The following is a 20,396-nucleotide window of genomic DNA, read 5'->3' on the forward strand; positions in this document are numbered from 1 at the left end:
ATTAGTCACATTGTGTTGCTGCTGTCATAATATCAGCTTCCATCCCTGTTAGCCATGACCACAGAGATATGCATGGCCAAAATACAAAGTTGCTTCAAAATTGTCCACAGCAACTGCTCTAACAGCTTCCCAATTAAATGCTCGAATATACCAAAATGGGGTAATGATGCATTGCCTGTAGTTCTGTCAAACTGTGCTCTTACAGATTACTTTAAAGACTTCAGTTTTGAAATTTCCTTTCCCCTCCAAGTGATGTAGGACTTGCCTTATGCATGTCAAGGAATCCAAATTTGCACTGCAGTTGGATTTTGTGTAAATGTTACATTAGTTTCTTGTAAAAGTTGTAACAGCAGTCCCTGACAGGAATGCCTGATGTTAAGTCATCAGTACTGAGTACCACACTTGTTGATGATAGTTTTGTTGGTTAAGCTGTGTATCCAAATTGGCATATAGTTCCTTTAGTTGCTGGATATAAAATTTTCCAATTGTTTAAACTCCCACACCTTTATGCTGGTTCTTCATGCTGTCATTGTTGCTCTCTGCAGTGTTGCTATGAACATGTGCTAGGCTGTTACAGTATTTGTGATTTATGATGCCATATATCATTGCTACCAATGTCACATAGTACACTTCAAGACACCTACACTATCTTCTTTGTAAATTAGATATACTTTTCTGCATATCACCTTAACACTGTCCACAGTATGAAGTGGCTTTCACCTAGTCATTCACTATGAAACACACAAGTCTCACTTGTTCTGTGTGTACAGGTACAAATCAGTGAGGCTGATACACTGATGCCAGTTGCCACTGATGCATTTTTACAGGAGAATGCCATCAATAGCGATTTGGATGCCTACAGTGCTATATTTCAATCACATTGCAGTCTGCTGTAGCAGTGTGAACAACAAGAGCTATTCAGTGTAGTTTGGGGGCTAACTGAGCATGTGCTAATAAACACAAAATACATAGAAAATAACTATCCAAACCGTAACCAACAATGTACCTTGAACAAACTGCTTGCATCTGTAAGAAGCTCCCTAACAGGGTAGTGTGACTCAATTGAAATGAAAACTTATGTGCTGGCCACGCATGTTAAGTATCTGTGGGCATACCCTCGACACATTAAGCCTCCTTACCTCTGGGGCAGCTATTAGCATGTTGGAATCCAAAATATGAACTTTGATGAAGAATTACTCTAACACAACAACACTCTGGAACAGGTTAGTACACCCCTAAATAGACAAAGCTCATAAAATCATAATGTATTGTTGAGGCCAGTGTCCTCCAGTTTTGTAGGTATGCAGTCATTACAGTACTTGCAGATAGTTTAAAGTGTTTCGATCAGGATTCTCGGTATTCATGTGGCCTTTATGGCTTCCTATCAACATCACACTACTAATAAAAAAGAAAGTGAGTCACATAGTTGTAAGCTGCCACAACTCTGCTACACTACATGGCATGTCATTTGCGACGTGTACTACGTGAACTGCTGTGGCTCAACGCTTTGGGATCTGCTGGTTCTCAGTAACTTGAAATCCAATGGAGACACTATCAGAATTGTACATGACATAATTTCTCTATCTCCTAACTGTGACAGTCTGTAATTTTATAATGGTCTGTTATTCCTTTCCCCTTTCTTGAGGGGTGTTCATTCCAGCAAACTAAGCTGTACCATTATTTCGGTCACTGGCAGTGTCCTTACACCAGCCTCCAAACACCAATGTTGCCTTGCTTTTTGTGGGCACCTTTGTCCTTCTCTGTGACAGTGGCTGTATATGGCAGCTGTAATGAATTCAGACAATTAAAATTAAAATGTTTTGTGGTTCTTCACTTGTATCATTATGCAGTTTTCATCAATCTCACTTTTATAAAATTCCACATGTATGTACATGCCACAGCACCTGATTCCTTATCTCCATCACTATTTTAATTTAGCAACTTCTTGACATTAAAATGAGCATGTGCAGTGAGAAGACAACCACTGCCACATATCAAGATGTTTGATTTACACTCAAATTCTGTTGATGTAAAGTTATTCAGCTTCTTAATATTTTTGCAGATGCCGCAGAAGTTGAGGATGGAGGAGCTGTTGGCAGGTGAGATATTTGCTTTCTTCAGTAGCTGAATTACACATTAAAGTTACGACTTTAATATTTTATTATGTGGTACTTTATTTTTCATCTTTTTCTTTGACATTAATATTCCATTGGTGGTGTGCTAAATAATTTTTGTGAAACAGTTTTTAAAAACTCTATACTATAACTTAACACTGGATGTTAATTATGTCATACATAATTCATACTGAAAATTGGCGGTGTTATTGTAACTACGAAAGATTGGTTACAAATGTGCAGTTGCATTGAAAATGTGTACTGTGGTAAATTGTGAGGGAAATGTGGTCAAAGAGAAAAAAGACAAATTTTTAAGTACCAAATTGACATTTAGAAATTTGTCATTGTAATGTTAAGCAAACATTACAAATAGGCACACTACGATAAGTAGTAATGAATTTTGCCACCTGACTGATGTGTGAATTAGCCTGATCCATCTGGGTGCCACAGTTACTCTCAATCCCCCGCCTGCCAAGAGTGTTGTTGACTACCCGGTGACAACATGCTACTGAGTACAAGGTGGCTGACTTGTTGGTGGCTTCACAACTTGTGTACTGCATTCTCGAGACCCATCTCATACTCCTCTCGCCCCCTCTACTCCCATACCAGCTTCCCTAATTTGAAAATTTTGGAGTTCCCCTTAACTTAAGTTTCACAATCCTTCCCTCAGTACTAGCCACCCCTACACTGCCCTTTCCCGTGCCTAGCTCTGTACCTGTACCTGTACCTGTACCTGTACCTGTACCTGTACCTGTACCTGTACCTGTACCTCCTATGTTACACCCTCTGCCACCCCATCCCCTCTATGACATTTGCATTAAATCTGTCCACCACAACTCCTCACGCAGTTGGCCTGCAGGTTTATGACAATTTATCTGGTTGGCAGAGGGACAGAACGCAACAATGTAATTCCTGGCTTAGCCTTTTACTGCTTATTTCCAGATTAACCCTTTCATGGCCAATCGAACGTCTTAGGCTGATGCATAACGTTGTAGTGTTTCCTACAAGTTAAAACAACTCAGACTATACATACTGGAGACTTAAATCATCATAAATAATATAATTTGTTTCGCTGTTCACTTCAGTCTGTTGGGATAACTTTCTGGATCCACAACTGTAGAAATCATGTGGTTTTGTAGCAAAGAGCCATGTTCAAAGTGTATTTTCACTCCAAAGGAAGTATGTCAAGATCATTGAACAGAGAGCAGAGAAGATGAAATCTGAGGGTGCAAGATCAGATGAAAAGGGTGGGTGCAAAATGACTTCTCAACCCAGTTGTTCTATAGTGTTTGTTGCCAGTCTAGCAGAATGCTGGTGACTGTTACTGTGGAATAGCACCACTTCACACAGTCTTCCTGGATGTTTTTCTGGAACTATATCTGCAAGATGTCTGTTGTTGACAAAAAATACCAACAGGAAAGTTTCACCTCATGCAAGCAACTCGTAGTACACCACATGGTCACCTACATCTACATCTACATGATTACTCTGCAATTCACATTTAAGTGCTTGGCAAAGGGTTTATCCAACCACAATCATACTGTCTCTCTACCATTCCACTCCTGAACAGCGCATGGCAAAAACGAACACCTAAACCTTTCTGTTGGAGCTCTGATTTCTCTTATTTTATTTTGATGATCATTCCTACCTATGTAGATTGGTCTCAACAAAATATTTTCGCTTTCAGAAGAGAAAGTTGGTGATTGAAAATTCATAAATAGATCTCGCCGCAATGAAAAACGTCTTTGTTTTAATGACTTCCATCCCAACTCGCATATCATATCTGCTATACTCTCTCCCCTATTACGTGATAATACAAAACGAGCTGCCCTTTTTTGCACCCTTTCGATGTCCTCTGTCAATCCCACCTGGTAAGGCTCCCACACCCCGCAGCAATATTCTAACACCGTACCTCTGCACAATATCCATAACATTATCTTGTGTGGATGCTCAAATGTCTATGTGGCACTGCTATTCTGTTTGGACTAAAGCATTCCTTTCCGTTCTTTCTCTTACATTAGCATAAAAACAAAATTTCTAGTCATCAGTAACAATACAGGTTAGAAATGGCCAGTGGTATTCACCCACTAATCAAGAACAAGCAAGAGGGTAATGTACATACGGCCAACCACTGATTTATATGGTTTGGCATGTGGTACCCATATGATTTATTGTTGAACCTTCTCCTTTGTATTCAAATGCTGCACAGTGACGGAATGGTCATACTTCATCACATTTTCTGGTTCTTGAGTTCAATGATGTGCATCATCGTGGATTAATGCATCCAGATGATCTTCATCAAATGCTGAAGGTCTTTCTGAAAATGGAGGATCAATAATGTCAAAACAATCATCCTTTAAATTAGAAAATCTTTCCTTGCCATGCTCTGTCCTATGGCATTATCCCCATACATGGTGAAAACGTTACCATTGAAACCACATATTCATAAACTCCACTGTTCTCATTTTGCCGACTTAGCCATTTTAAATTAAAATGTAGCAGTGCTTTGTGTCAACATAATATTCATAGAATGACAATTTACCTAAAAGAATGTGTCCACATTAAGTGAGAACAAGGTAATGTACTTCGTAAAAATGGTGGAAAAGACAACTGTATCCTTTGATCCCTAGGCATATGAACTTGTCTTAGATCACATGTAATGCCCCCAACAACACAAAACACAATGATGGGAAAGGCTGACTTAAAGCATACATTGTGTGCTCACTCTTACATTATTGGTATCGGCTGCATAAGTAACAATAACACAGTGCACAGTGTTCACTTAAGACGTCTCTCTGTTTTTGCTCCCAACATTTAATGTTCTAATGATGTACCAACATCATAATGCATTGATGGTGGGTGGTTTAAATAAAAAATATGTACAAATGAAATGAGTTTCGTGACAAGGCTGAAGATATATCGGTACATAGGACACTGCATAGAACTGTATGGAACATTGTAGATGTAACTGTAGATGTGCTCCAAGGAAGTGTGTGGGGCCCTTGATATTGATGTTTTATATTAATGACATCACAGACATTCTTCTTCTTTTTGTTTTTCTGTTTGGGGTATCTAATGACCACATACTAATTTCAATGCTTCCTCCTTTGTTCTTCTTCCAGGTTTCCTTCGTCTTCACTATCTATCCTTTTTTCTTCCTCAGACCATTCTGACCCTGTCTTCCTCTTCTTCTTCCTGCCTTGGAATGCTTCCATTTGCAACACTTTCTTCTTGAAATCCTATCATTCTGCTGGGTCTTTTTCTTGTATTTCTTTCCAAATCTTTCCTAACTACTTGAATCTGTCCTGTTGTTGACATCTTGTCCCAAAGATGTTTAGCAATCTGCTCATGGATTTCCTAGCAGCCTGAGGATTTTTCAAATGATTCTTAATTCTAGGACTTCAAGTTTGTATAACTCATAATTCAACATTAAACATTCACTTGCATAGAGACATTCTGGTTTTACTACTGTGCTATAGTGCTGTATTTTCAAATTTTTAGACACACACACCTTGTTGTAAATGTTCGTGTTTATATCATATGCTTTCTCCATTTTACATACTATTTTGTCTACAGCTAATATTTTTGAAGCCATTGCCTTGTATCTTTCCTCCCAAATATTTAAATTTATAAACCCTCTTTATCAGTTCATTACCTGTTACTAGGATTTCTGGGTCATTTTTTTATGTTTGCCCTAAAACATTTTTCCTACAGAAACTTTTAAAGCTGCTTTGTTAGGTATTCCTTCTAAGAGGTTGATATGTATTTCTGAATTTGTTATATTTTTATAAAGAATGGCATAATCATTTGCAAATACTAGACACTGAATTTCAGTATCTCTTTTTCCTGAAGTCTCCAGTCTCATTGTGACAGCTTATGTTCTTTGCCTTTTGTTTCAATTATCTTACTATTTCCTCTAAGATGCAGTTGAGGTGGCGTGGAAACATGTTGTCACCCTGCATTTCACCTGTTATTTTGAGTGCCTTAGGTGTTTCACACCAAAACTTTACTTATGCTTCAGTGTGTGGGTGTTTCACGAATAAGGTTTGCTAGTTTAGTGTAATGCCAAGTTTTTGAGTCACTTTACCCACTGTTTACCTGTCAATCAAATGCTTTTCTAAAACCTGTAAATGTTAAAACTATGTCTTAAAATTCGTATGGACTAAAAGTTGAAATTCTGTTCTGAGCCAGATTCGATCTTTCTAAATCCACTCTGATATTCTCCCAAATGGCTGTCAAGTGTTACTTCTACCTTGTTTAGTAATATTGTTAAAAATATAATACAGCCCACTGGCAACAGATACATACCTGTGCAATTATTTAGATAATGCCTATGACTTTTTTGTGCACAGGATGGATAGGAGCCACTTTCCAGTCTTCTGGAATCTTTTCAGTTTCCCATATTTCTTCAGACATAATCTGAAGGTTAGTTGTCATTTCTGCTTGACACCAGTTATGGTTGACATGATTTTATTTCTTCTCCACTGGCTTTGTTGTTTTTCAGGGTTTTTGTTTGTTTGTTTGCTGTAGGTGGTAGATCTGCTTCCATGTTTTCATCAAATATCTGGAAATTCTAGCTAACACTTCAGTTATCTACAGTTCAAGAATTGATCAAAGTACTTTCTTAGTAATTTACATGTGTGGTTATTGCTTAGACCTATTTTACCATTTTCGTCTCTGATGTAAATACATTGGAGCATGATATCACTTTTTGAATAAAACCATGACTGTATGTATGAGAGCATTTTTTCTGCTGTAGTACACAGTGATTCTTTTTTATCACTAATTACGATACTCGTGTCATCTGCAAATAGTAGAATTTTGGCTGGGCTATCTGGAGCCTGTATGTCATTGATATAAACTAGAAATAACAATGGGCCCAGAATGCTGCCCTGAGAAACAACTATTTAAATTTGTTTTGGTTCAGATATGGGTTTAAAATTGTGAAGATTCTTGGATGACCTCAGCTCAACAACTTGTGATCTGTTTTGCAGATAGGATTCAAACCAATTTTTAACGGTACCCCTGATGCATATTGCTTCAAGTTTCCCTAGTAATATTACATTGTTCACAGTATTGAAGGCTTTGGCTAAATCTAGATTAATTCCAACAACCTGTTTATTTGACTCAAAATTTCTTACTATTGCTGTGCAATATGGCTGTTTCTGTACTGTGCCATGTTGACTGTTATTTATTAGTTTATGTTTTTCTAGATATTTTGTAACCCTGATTTTCATAAATTCCTCAAGTATTTTGGAGAAGTATGGGAGAAGAGATATAGGTTGGTAATTTTCTATTTTATGTCTGTCACCATTTTTGTGTAGAGGTATCACTTTAGGGATTTTATTTTATCCGGAAATATCTCTTCACTAAGGGACAAGTTTGCTATGTGCACTATAGGTTCGACAACACGTGGAACAATTTTTTAATTATTGATACAGGTACATCATCCAAACCAGAGGACAATTTGGATTTCAAGCATTTAATGACTTTTAGAACTTAATGCTCGTCTGATGGGATTGCCATCATGCTGGTATTTACCATTGGAGACATCACTGTTAATTGTTGCTTAAAGTAAGGGGAATATTAACAAAATAATTGTTTACATTGTTTGCCATGGCGTTTTTTCTATGGGGATACTTTCATTATTTTTAAGATGGATTTCCTGTTCTTTAGTTTGACCCAAATTTTTTTTCTTTTTTTTTTTTACCTCATCATGCTGGACTTGTTACTAGCCTGCCTTATTAATCTATCATTACTTAATAATTTTGCTTTTGATATTACTTTGCGGTAAGTCTGTTTGTATGTTCTCACATACTCAACAAACTGCTGATCATGACATGTTTTTAACTTTAAACTTAGTAATATCATGGTTTCATTTGATGTTTTAATTCCGGATGTACTCCAGGTCCCTTTGGATCCAGATGATCTGTAACTCAAAAGCTTTTTTGGGAAGCACATTTCAAAGTATGCCATAAAAGTGGAAGCAAATGTATTGTAAGCATCTTTTGTGTTTGTTTGTGCCAAGACCTCTGGCCAAACTGCATTTTTAATATTATTTTTGAACTGATTACAATTTTCAGTAGAGAAAAATCGTTTGTACTCCTTTTTATTTTCCCCTCCCTGGGAGTTGCAGTGAGATTAAAGGTTAGTGCATTATGATCTGATAATCCTATATTCACATTTGTAACTGCAACTTCATGTGTGACCACATTTGAGAGGATGTTATTTATTAGGCTTTCACTGGAATCTGTTGTTCTAGTGGGAGCTGATACGTGGGGAAACAAGTTGAAGCTTTTAGTATGTCTAAAAACAAGTATTTTACTGAACTCTGGACCAATTGATTAATATTAAAGTCACCACAAAGAATTATGGCAGAGTTCTCATTTGAGAAAAATGTCTAGCATTTCTTCCAAATTCTTAAGAGAGACTTCAGTATCTCCAGATGGTGATCTGCGAATTGCTGCAACAATTACTTTCTTTTCTATGATTAATGGTTTAGCCTCATATCTTATCTTAAATTTAAGCTTGGGATTTAGATAAATGCATACACCACCACCTTTGACATTTTGCCTATAGTACTGACTGGCAAGTTTATAATGTGTGTGACCAAAAGGACTTAAACTATATCTGTACATTGTATAAGGCTCAGTCACAACTTCTGTGCATGTCTATGACAGGTGGTGTGGGCAGCCTATCAAGTTAGGCTGTGGTCTCCTGATCTCACATTTTGTGCTCGCTTACTCAGTTGTGCAGGACTCTTGACACTTGTCTCACTCCTCTGTCAACACAGCTTCCCTTTCATGTCGTTTGTCCCCTAACACTGCAGTCAGGTGTCATGTGGTGTAATTATTTAATACAATGATGTCTTATATTCTGTACCTTATCTTCTATACTTCTTCTCAAACTCTGTTATAATTACTTTAAAATTCAAAATTGATGCCTTTGACGCATCACATTTAAATAAATAACTTACTATGTCACTTTTGACTTAACAAATTATTTATTCCCTTCATCATCACACTCGTGAACTACACTAAAAGATCACCTTCATTCAGTATAAAAGAGACACTCACAATAATTTTGAAGGTTCCTCTTCTGTGTCTTACAACATACATCAGTTGTTGAAATAACTCCGTCGGCAGCCTATTGCTTTACAGGACAGTGTGGTGACCCCACAGAATACTTATTTTAACACATGTAGTTTGGCACCCAAAGCTGCTGCGATAGCTGTACAGTGCTGAAGGTGCATATTGTCCCCTGATGTAAGTCACCACACACAAAATAGAAATCACACTAATGAACAATATCTGTACGTTTATGTTTGACATGTTTTCTATTGCTCTTTTCATAATGTGTACACAAAACTTCTTTCAAAATGGCATTCATTGATAAGAAGTCATTGATATGTGCATCTCTCCTCTGGAGTGGTACGTACAAGCACAGTCTGTGAACATGGTGCCCAGTGAACACAGTCCAAAGTTTTTTAAAATTTTTTTTTCCTATATGCCATGAATGTGGATTTCTTTTTGTAACTATGGCTTCTGAGATTGGTTATAGCCTCAGTACATCATTGTCCATGATAAAATACGCAAATTTACCCTCAATTGCAGCCATAATTTAAGAGAATGTCCCTAAAGTGAACATAAAGTGCTTGAAAGATGTTTTCCTCTCTGTGTGTACAATAGTATCCAGTGCAGAACCACAGCGGCTGCGGATACCCAAGCCTGGAACCAGTACTGGGGCTGAGGACATACGTGCAGTGAAGTCACCTGGTGAGTAAGAGTAAATTTACACGTAATTGCAGCCTTAACTAAAGCAGTACATAAAGTACTTAAGACGTTTTACTCTCTGTGTGTACAATAGTAGGCAGTGCAGAACAGCAGCAGCTACGGTCACCAGAGGCTGGACCCAGTACTGCAGGTGCAGCGAAGTCACCTGGTGAGTAAGAGTAAGAGCCCACTGTGGCAGGCTTACATTCCTGCTCTGTACACTAGAGAATCAAATGTATCTGGACACCTATTAGTGGACATTAAGATTTTGTGTTCTCCTTTGAGGACTTGAACTCTTCTGGGGACACTTTGACATTTCGAAATCTCTGTTGGTGGATGCCAGCCCATTCTTCCTTGATAGCTGATACCAGACAAGGTAGAAATATTGGACGCAGGGTATGGAGTGAAAATGCCATTTTTAACTAATCCCTAAGACGATCCATCGCTTTCAGGTTGGAACATCGGCAGGCAAGCCTTCTTCAAGAATGCCACTGGTTATAAGCCTTTGCCTAACAATGCTGATCCATGAGAGGTGCAAGTGTTGAGCTGATCAAATCGGTCGTTGTCTGTGAACTGTTCCTCTGCTGTGTATAGTACACAATACTGTCAAATATGTACTTACCCTTCTGCATTTATCATATCCTGAAGTACAATAAGGTGGTGGTGGTGGTGGTGGTTAGTGTTTAACGTCCCGTCGACAACGAGGTCATTAGAGACGGAGCGCAAGCTTGGGTTAGGGAAGGATTGGGAAGGAAATCGGCCGTGCCCTTTCAAAGGAACCATCCCAGCATTTGCCTGAAACGATTTAGGGAAATCACGGAAAACCTAAATCAGGATGGCCGGAGACGGGATTGAACCGCCGTCCTCCCGAATGCGAGTCCAGTGTGCTAACCACTGCGCCACCTCGCTCGGTACAATAAGGGGAGAACAAGTTAAAGAGGAGAAATTGCATATTGTTACACTGCCTGCTCTGCACTGCATTGTTGGCAGTATAGTTAATGGCGGATAATGTTCACTGAGTAGTCACTCCATTCAAATTCTTCCGTCAGATACCCACGGAGTATAGCACTGTTTGTCACTCCAAATCTCGTTTCCACTCATCCACTCAACAGCAGTCATGGGTTTTTATGCTACAGTCAGTGTGACTTTATGTTGAACAGAAATGTTGTTTCCAGAAGCTGCTCAGCCACTGTAACCAGTTTTTCTAACTCCCTGTACACAGCCATTTCCTTAGCGGGCTCCTAGCTGCACTTCAAAACTGAAGAGTGACTGCAGCAGCTAACTGCAAGCTGGTTTTTACTATTTCCTACTACAATGATAGAAGCACTTGTCCATCAGCATAATCTGTGTGCCTGGACTTCATGTAGCATTGGTTGTTCCTTCACATTTACACTTAACTGTCACATCGCTGACAGCTGACTTGGGCAAGTTTGGAAGGGCTAAAATTCATCCCTGTGTTAATTATTCAGGTGTAATGCAAAGAAAAGTCCATGTTCAGTGTACTCAGATCCCTGACTGATGAATTCTGATTACAAAACAGTATTACCTGCCACTTCCTATAATATATATGACGGCAGTATCTGTTGCCGAAAGAACAATTGCCATGGATAACCATGCAGCTTTGCTAGAAATGAAATGATGATTAAATGGATGGAGCGTCTGCCATGTAAGCAGGAGATCCCGGGTTCGAGTCCCGGTCGGGCCACACATTTTCAACATTTCCCCAATGAAGTACATCACCGCCTGTTTGCAGCTAGGGTGTCCATTTAATTATCATTTCACTTCCTATAATAGTAGCTCCACCTCTCATTGAATTAAAATGCTCAGTTGCCCGTTACATAAGGGTGCCCAGGTATTTTGATTGGATAGTGGGTTTATAGTTCTTATCTATGTGATTTCTGCAACCCCTTAGTCAGTTCACCATTCACAATTGAATTAGAATCCAGAAATCACAATATATTTTATTATATTTATGTTTTTGAATATTGAGGACTTTGATTTGGGGCGAGTATTTACTGACTTACAGAAATACAAAGTTTACCTATATAGCTGTGGAAATATGTGTGCTGAGAATTACAGGGAGGGAAAAGGAAACAGAAAAATGGACAGGGAACAAGCAGGAGTAGGAGACGTAGTGGGGAGGTAGTGGAGATGAGTGACAAATGTAGTGATGGAGTGAGTGACAGATAGGATAAGACAATTACATGCTCCTATCCTAGAGAGGTGAGTGGGGGGAACATTGAGGTGACAGTCTGGTGAGAGGCATTGAGTGGATATCAGGCTACATGGACTACAAGCTGCAATGCCTGTAGCTTGAGACCAGAATACCAGGAGAAGCCAGGGAAGAGGCTTAATCAAACAGTGGGACTCCAATGAATGAATGAATGAATGAATGATGTGAGTAGAAGAAACAGAGGATGATTTGTATTTCAAAACTGAACCTTTTTGTACAACCTATTAGGGTAGTAACTTAAATGGAAATATTGGGGTGTGAATCTAGTTTATAAATGGTCATAGCTGATGCATTCAGCACTACCATAAGTTATTTGATTCTAACATTTTCAGGGGCTCCCTTAACCTTTCTGTGGTCAATCAGACATAAAGGTCCTGCCAAAATGTTTGTTTCAGAATCTGCACAACCATAGGAATGTTCCATTTCATTGTGTACTGTAATCTGTTGTTCAGTTTATGTACAATTAAAACCCAGAAGCTGACAGGTGATGCTAGAATGTGTTTTTTTTTCTTTGTTGGTACAGAAGTGAGTACAGTATGTTTTGTAGCAGGAGCTTCCTATCTTTGGCTTAATTGTGGATGGCAAAGACAGTGTAGATATTATTTATCTTTGTTACATTATTTGCTAGGTATATACTATTTGACATGTATCTTCACTGATAACCCATTCTTGAAGAAAACTGATGTCTGTGTCTTGTAACTAAAATTAATGCATGTCTTTATTAATGAAAATCATATAAAAATCGTGACTGTAGTTGGAAATCTACCACCACAAATGTACAGATACTGTTCTTTTGATGTACTGTTTTTCTTCTTTCTCGTGAGATAGTGTACTGGAGACATTTGTTTTCTTTTCCTTATTTTGTCTTGAATGTCTCAATAGTTTCTTGGAATTAATTGTTTGCAATTATTTATGGAGCTGTCTTTTGAATTACGGGCAGGGTGGTTATGAAGAATACAGTCAGCAGAAATAAGATTTCTATGATCTACTTTATAACATATGAAAGCTGATCACCTCTGAAATGAAGGTGCTGGGAGTGTATAGTAGAGTGAAAACAACTGAAGCATGTGGGATGAATGTGTCAATGCTTTTGGAGAGAATGGCTGATAATACAGTATCACTTCCTGTTCACTAGATTTGTCTCTGGTGCCAGTACCTTTGTTCATAAAATATTTCCCATCAAGACTTTCACTACAGTTTGATCCCAGACCAATCTGTTCATCTTTCTGCCTCACCTCTCTACAGGGAGTCCAGCAGGGAGCTGCCTTGCCCCATCTGCCACCCACACTCGTGGTCATATGTCCCACCTAATGTGGATGATCCATGCACATGGAGAGAGATGTGCTCAGGTAGCCATGAACATTAGAACTTCATTGGAACACAGAAGACACATGATAATGTTGGGCAAGTGAAACAGCTTCCTAGTGCAAGCAACATAAAAATACTCCTGATATGCTGTAAGGTTGTCACTAATATGAGCTAAGCTGAGCACTGCAAGTTGCACTGATGATGTCCTAGATTCCAATGTTGCTGTGCTCAGAGGAAAAGTGTTGACTGTAACAGCAGCCAAAAGTATGAACTGTCATCCCCATGGAGGAGATGGCAGTGGCATCCATGAGGCACACACCTGGAAGAAAAATACAGAAATTGGGCCAAGACATCAGTAAGGAGGGATGATGATGTGGAATGGTGCAGGTAGAAAGATACCAGGATGAAAGAAAGAAGTGGCACAAGGCATTTTAACACGGAGCAAAACCATTCAAACACTATGCAGAAGCACTTGAACACAGAGATGAAGGCTACCTAATGGATCACAAGACACTGGTAAAAAGCTTCCAGAGACAAAAAAGGAATTATAAAAGCACAAGAAGAGAGATGTTCCTGAGTGGACAAGAGGAAGAGTGTTTCATTGTGGCACAGATGGTACATGCCAACATGAAGCAAATGAAACAACTTTCTGATGAAGGCAAGGAAGAGAATGCCCTGATGCATGAAAAGATTGCCACTAATATGAAAACTATTCTTGAAGCTTCCAGTTGAGCACCCTGTCTGTAACAACTGACAAACACTGCTGTAGGTTGCACTGGCAATGCCAATATTGTGGGCCGCATTCTTATTAATATAGTCATGCATTCCAAAGTAGATAGTTGATGTCGAGTCTGGAACTTGGGTTGGCTAGTGAGCCACTGCACATTCCCCTACAAAGGCTATGTAGTGGAGAAATACTGTTAAGTTGTCCAGTGTTGCATGGCTCCAGGGTGGAAACCGTGCAGTGTCTGTCATTGGCAAGATCCGCTGCACTGAGGGTGAGTTTCAGTTTCAAGCCTGTTAAGATGCCAGCAACTGACATACCTCTGTTGTGTGGCATAAGGCAGAATTGTAAAGCACCAGCCAGATGCTACTCCACCCACTTCCACCTCATTCCTATTATGTCTCCTAATCCATCCTGTTCCCATACGCATCAGATTTTCTTTCTGTCTCACCTCTACAAAAAATCCACCTGAGAAATAATCTGCCTCACCTGCCACTCATTCTCCTCACTACTTGTACCCATCTGTAAGTAAAGAAAGGAGTGTTACATTGAATGTGTTTGATGTGGCATTATTACTGCACAAACAGCAAAAATGTGGTAAGTGATAAACATTTTTGCTATTACTTTCTGTGGGGTATCTGTGAGAGAAATTCATCATAATTTGTAATTATTGGTGAAGTTTTCTGCAAAACACCAAGTGCTCTCATTGCCAAATACTGGATGAATATAATGTCGGTACATGAATGCAATTAGTGAAGGTGCATAAACAAGCTTACACACAGTTCCTAAATGTTAAACGTGACACTGTGTTAACTGTGTAACATAAGATTGTATGTTTTATTAAGCAGATTTTAAAATTTGATCAATAATTATGTGAAATGATGACAATAAACATTTATTTGTCCCTGCCAGTCTTCAGATAGCAAGCGTGCAACCGGAATAAAGTTCTGGCTTTCTGGAACTCGGTAATATTGATGGTTGTTTATAATTGAGTAGATTAGATGCTCAATTATACACTGATCCGTACTTTTTCTAAAAGATATAAACAATTGATTCTGTTCTTTATCAGGTCGTGTTGAAACACACTTTATCACTAGTTTGTTTTACTTGTGCAGATAAAGTATTTTTTATATTAACACGCAAATTCTTTTTTTGTCAATCAGGCCCTGCTAAGGAGGAAGGCACGCGTCCCATCGCTCAGGTGAGTGAAAGTAGTGGATGCACGTATTAGACTGGCAGAGCAAGTGTGATTTTCACCAGTAGCATATAAAGTTTGGTTCTGTGGCATGTAATGAACCCCACACTGCTTCCTGTCCTCCTCCCAGGGTGAGGACATATTTCATCAGCTCAGGGCTTTGAACCGTTAAAATACTTCCTCCTATTCTGAGCTACTCTGCACACTACCAACTTGCTTAATCAAATAAACTCCTTTATTAATATCCTATTCATCTCCATTTCAGTCTCATTGCATCTCCCATGGCAGTCTGTTTCCTGACATCACAAACTTTGCAACTTCTTTAGCACTGTTAACTGAAATGCTATCTCAAGTCTAAATTACTTGCTAAATGAACCAAAAAATATCTCAAAGACCACTCATATACTGGCTCTTAATTTAAAACAAGTAACTCTCTTTAATTATTAATGTCAAGTCATGTGTCATTGGTTAGTGTACAGAATCTTACTGACAGCTCGACTTCATCTTCGTTCTCCTGATGTAATGGCAGTTGTCATGATGCTGACAGTTCTAGGGGGAAGGCACATTGCTGAACAAGAATGAGACAGCAAGGAATAAACCCATGGACTGGTTGTTTGTGTTGCCATCATCATTTGTGAAAGTGGCATGGCCGGACCATGTAAAATTTGGGGATTTGTGTGGATGCTGATAACCACGCCATTGAGTGCCCCCTAACCAGGTATCATCATCATCATGATAGAATAAAACACTGAAATCATCATGAACTGTGAAGAACGATAAACTAATTATCGTTATCCCACCCTCCAGATATGCTGCATCAATCTCCACTAGATTTTGTGTGTTGTGGTTGGCAGGTGTTACTAGAGGAGGCCAAAATGCATGCGTTTTAACTCACGCAGGTTGACGTGAGGTCTGGAACAGGACAAGGAAATTAGAATTTAGAAAAACTGACTTAGCTGGTGGAATACTTAACTTTAATCCATTAATGATGAACGTCTGTCTTGATGGTACATGATTCACAATATCAATAGTAACTGATATGGGCCCCTTGCTAGGTCGTAGCAAATGAGGTAGCTGAAGGCTATGCTAAACTATCGTCTCGGCAAATGAGAGCGTATTTTGTCAGTGAACCATCACTACAAAGACGGTTGTACAGCTGGGGCGAGTGCTAGGAAGTCTCTCTAGACCTGCCGTGTGGTGGCGCTCGGTCTGCAATCACTGATAGTGGCGACACGCGGGTCCGATGTATACTACCGGACCGCGGCCGATTTAAAGGCTACCACCTAGCAAGTGTGGTGTCTGGTGGTGACACCACATTATGCACAACAGAGAAGGGTATAAAAGTTTAAAGCCATCATTTGAATTAAAAAAAAAAAAAAATCACTTTGTGGTGGTGACCATTGTTCATCGGTACTATAGGCATTGTGAGATGTACACCTTTACCAAAGCGATGTGTTACACCATAGTTGATACTCATTAAACATGACAATAAATATTCCTTAAAATCGACACTTATCACTTACTGTTGTCTAAAATGCTTACTGATTGCAGTTGGGAACTGAGATTTCTCCATTTTTGAGCAAATATCACAAACACAAATGACAGGTACTCGCAATTGCAAACACATTTCAAAGTACCTTTCTAGAATGATATCAGACTCATTCTCCTTCATACATTCATGGCCTATCCAACTTCCTAAACTCTTCTGAAAATACTTTCCTGCTTGTGAAATAACTACCAAGTAAACTACTTTGAGAGGTATACTTGTCATAGTGTTTGTTATGTTTGACACGTGTTGATTAGTAATTCAATAAAACTACCTTAGTGTACTTAAGCACATGCATCACAAATTGTGCAGTGTGATTTCAAAGTAACTGTTTAGTTACTTTTGTTGTTAGGGATTTGCTTTCAGTAACATTAATATAGGTCTCTGGTATATTAAACAGAATTTAATGATCATTCTTGTGATCTTTCAGATCTTGCATTGACTTACTTGCCAGCTCCCATGACCATGGCAAACAGTCCTTTATCCAGTAAGTGGTTTTTTTTTTCATACATCTTGTTGTTTAGGACCAATATGTGGCACAAATCTTAAAGGTCGGGAATGTGTCAGATAAAATAAAATGTTTAAGAAACCAAAAAAGAGGAGCCATAAGTTTATGTAAATGCAGTCAAGAATGTAACACAGGAATGGCCGCTGAGGTGCCACCTCTCCATCTCTTTCCTCCTCCTCCTCTTTCCTAATCATGACATTATTCCAATGGAATATTAGTGGCCTTCAATCCAAAAAGATGACTTGCGGCTGCTCTTGGAATCGCAGCCTCTGCTAGTTCTCTGCCTGCAGGAAACAAAATTGCATCCTCCTGACTGATTTGAGCTTTTGTATTTCTTCCCAGTCTGCTTTGACTCCCTCTCTCCAAAGATGGCATTCCATATCGTAGGAGGAGAGAGGGGAGTCATGCTGCTCATATGGAAGGACGTTCAAAGTCAACCTTTCTCCCTGACTACCCAGCTTGAAGCTATTCCTGTCCGCGTTTTACATTCCTCTCCTGAACTTTTCCATATGTACTGTTTACATCCCTCAGTCATTCGGTGTCGTGGACACTCTTCATCCAGCTTACTGGCCAACTCCCTCACCCCTTTCTGCTGCTCGTTGACTGTAATGCACACCATTCTCTTTGGAAATCTCCCAGAACCTGACAGAGAGGTGCCCTCTAGGCTGAACTTCAGTCACCTTAACCTCATTTGCCTTATCGTGGGAGTACCCATCTTCCTTTTATACTACATGCACTCCTACCCATATCTGGAAATCTCCTGCACTGCCCAATTTGCCCATCATCTCATCACTGTCTCTAGTACGTACTCGAGCAACCATTTACCATTTGCTATCCATTTTCTGACTCCTACGCCACATATATGCACACCCAAATGGCAACTTTCTAGGGATGACTCGAGATTTACTGTTCCCTGGCACCCTTTGAGTAACATAATTTCTCCAGTTGTGATGGCCAGGTAGAGTATCTTACAAATGCCATCATTACCACCACACAATATTCCATTCTCGCCCTTCATCTTTACTGTGCCATGTCCCAGTGCCTTTATTGACTGAGCTGTGTTGTGACTCAACTCACATGCAGAGATGTGTTCTCCATGTTTTTAACCATCATTCTATGATGGCAAACTGCATTCATTATGAACAGTTGCATGCACAGTGTCATTGCACCCTTCAGGATAGCAAAAATCTAGCTAGATTTCCTTAACTAGTTCTTCTAACAGTTCCACTACCTCATCTGTTGTATGGGCCCTGCAGGACCAAGATCCATTGGGCTGCTATTCTGCGGAGATTTCAAGCTCCACCCACTATCATTCTGCCTTCCTCCACCAGAAACAAGTGGAGGAGGCTTGGGTAGTACCCTTATTTTGGCAGATTATCGAGTGCTACAAGCTGCCTTTAGTATGAGGGGGCGAGAACTTGCTCTCACTTCCTATCGATCCTCCAACACAGTGCTGGACGATGTTTGCATTCAGATGTTGCTAAACCTTTCTTTTGTGGGCAAGCACTTGCTCTTTCTTATGTACAACTGCATCTGGGCAGAGGGCGCCGTTTGCCAGATGCCAGCATAAAGACACTGTCATTCCCATACCCATACCCAAGCCCAGTACGGAAAAATACCTTCCTTCTAGTTACTGCCCCATTTCTCCCACAAGCTGTGTTTGCAAACTGATGAAACATGTAATTCATGCCTGGCTGGTATAGTGACTAGAGTGTGGCAATTCACTGACCACTGTACTGTGCAGATTTTGATCAGGCCGTCCTGCAGCTGACCATCTCATCACTTTGTCAACGTGTGTCGCGAATGGTTTTCTGTGGATATATCAGACACTGCCAGTGTTTTTAAATTTGCAGAAAGCCTGAAACACCTTCTGAAGGATGGGTATTCTTGATCTCTCTACATGTGGCACTTCTGAGGCCACATGCCCCATGTCCTTCAGGTATTTTTAAAGTATTGATTTTTCAAGGAATGTTGGTACTGCCTTGTCAGACACCTTTACCAGGAAGTTGGTGTGCCTCAGGGTACTGTTTTGAGTGTGACCCTCTTTGCTATTGCCTTTAACCTTATTATGTCCTGTCTCCTGCAGGTCATCTCCAGCAATCTACTGTTGCTCACCTCTACCCTGTTACCCTCCCACACCTTGTCCCAGCCTCCTCCTTACCCCCACGTGATTGCCTGTTTAATCATGTGCAACTGCTCGCAGCCTGGCTTCAGCTGCCAGAGAGTGTGATCACGTGTGTGAGAGTTGCATTTGCGTGAGTATGTGAGTGTATGTTATCTATATATAACAGAGGCCTTGTTCACTGAGAGCTCACTTTCTTACAGTTTTTTTTTTTTTTTTGTCGTGCCTGTGTGCCTTCCATGGTATTGTTAAATTCATTTCTGAAAATTGCGATGGCTTGGGGCATTGAGGTGCTGAGGTAGGGGTCAGTGTACACTCATCAGCAAACAAACAATTGTGCCTTATTAGACAAAAGCCTGGAAAGATCAGACCATTTGGCAATAGTGCCGTAAAAACCACACCAGGGATTGATCTCGGTGAGATGAGTGTCATTGGTGTGGTAAATGTGAGGTGTCTGATACTCAGTATTCATGTATGCCCCATATGCTAGTGATCGCTTACTTAACTGCATAGGTTATGGACCTGACTCTCGGAATGTTCAATTCACTGACATAAGCACACTCTTAGCCTTAGTATATTTATTGGCATTCAGATTGTAAGTGCTCACTGTCTACCATTCAAGCAACTAAGAATGGAAGACCAGTTTTACCAACAAGTTTTTTGTTTTCCACTGCCACTCATATTCTTCATTTTGCAGCTTGAAAATATATCTCTGCATGTTTTGGAATAAAGGTTAAGGCCTCAAAATTACCTGCTCTTCCCAAATCCATTCTCCATGGTGAAATGATAGAAGCATTGCACGGTAACCTGAAGGTGCAGAGTTCAAAGCTACACATTTCCATTTTTTTATTGTTTTTGCAAATTCACTAGAAAG

General features: G+C 39.6%; 1 protein-coding gene across 1 annotated transcript in view; it reads right to left on the reverse strand.

The window, feature by feature from the left end:
• Positions 1-1,701: 1,701 nt before the first annotated feature.
• The window catches only part of LOC126440167 (uncharacterized), a 30,451-nt gene continuing 11,756 nt past the window's right edge, over positions 1,702-20,396 (reverse strand). The window contains exon 3 of the mRNA XM_050090609.1: positions 1,702-1,785. Coding sequence (XP_049946566.1) covers positions 1,702-1,785 — 84 coding nt within the window. The remainder of the gene's footprint in view (positions 1,786-20,396) is intronic.

This window comes from Schistocerca serialis, unplaced genomic scaffold (genome assembly GCF_023864345.2).
Source record: "Schistocerca serialis cubense isolate TAMUIC-IGC-003099 unplaced genomic scaffold, iqSchSeri2.2 HiC_scaffold_1353, whole genome shotgun sequence".
Lineage (NCBI taxonomy): Eukaryota > Metazoa > Arthropoda > Insecta > Orthoptera > Acrididae > Schistocerca > Schistocerca serialis.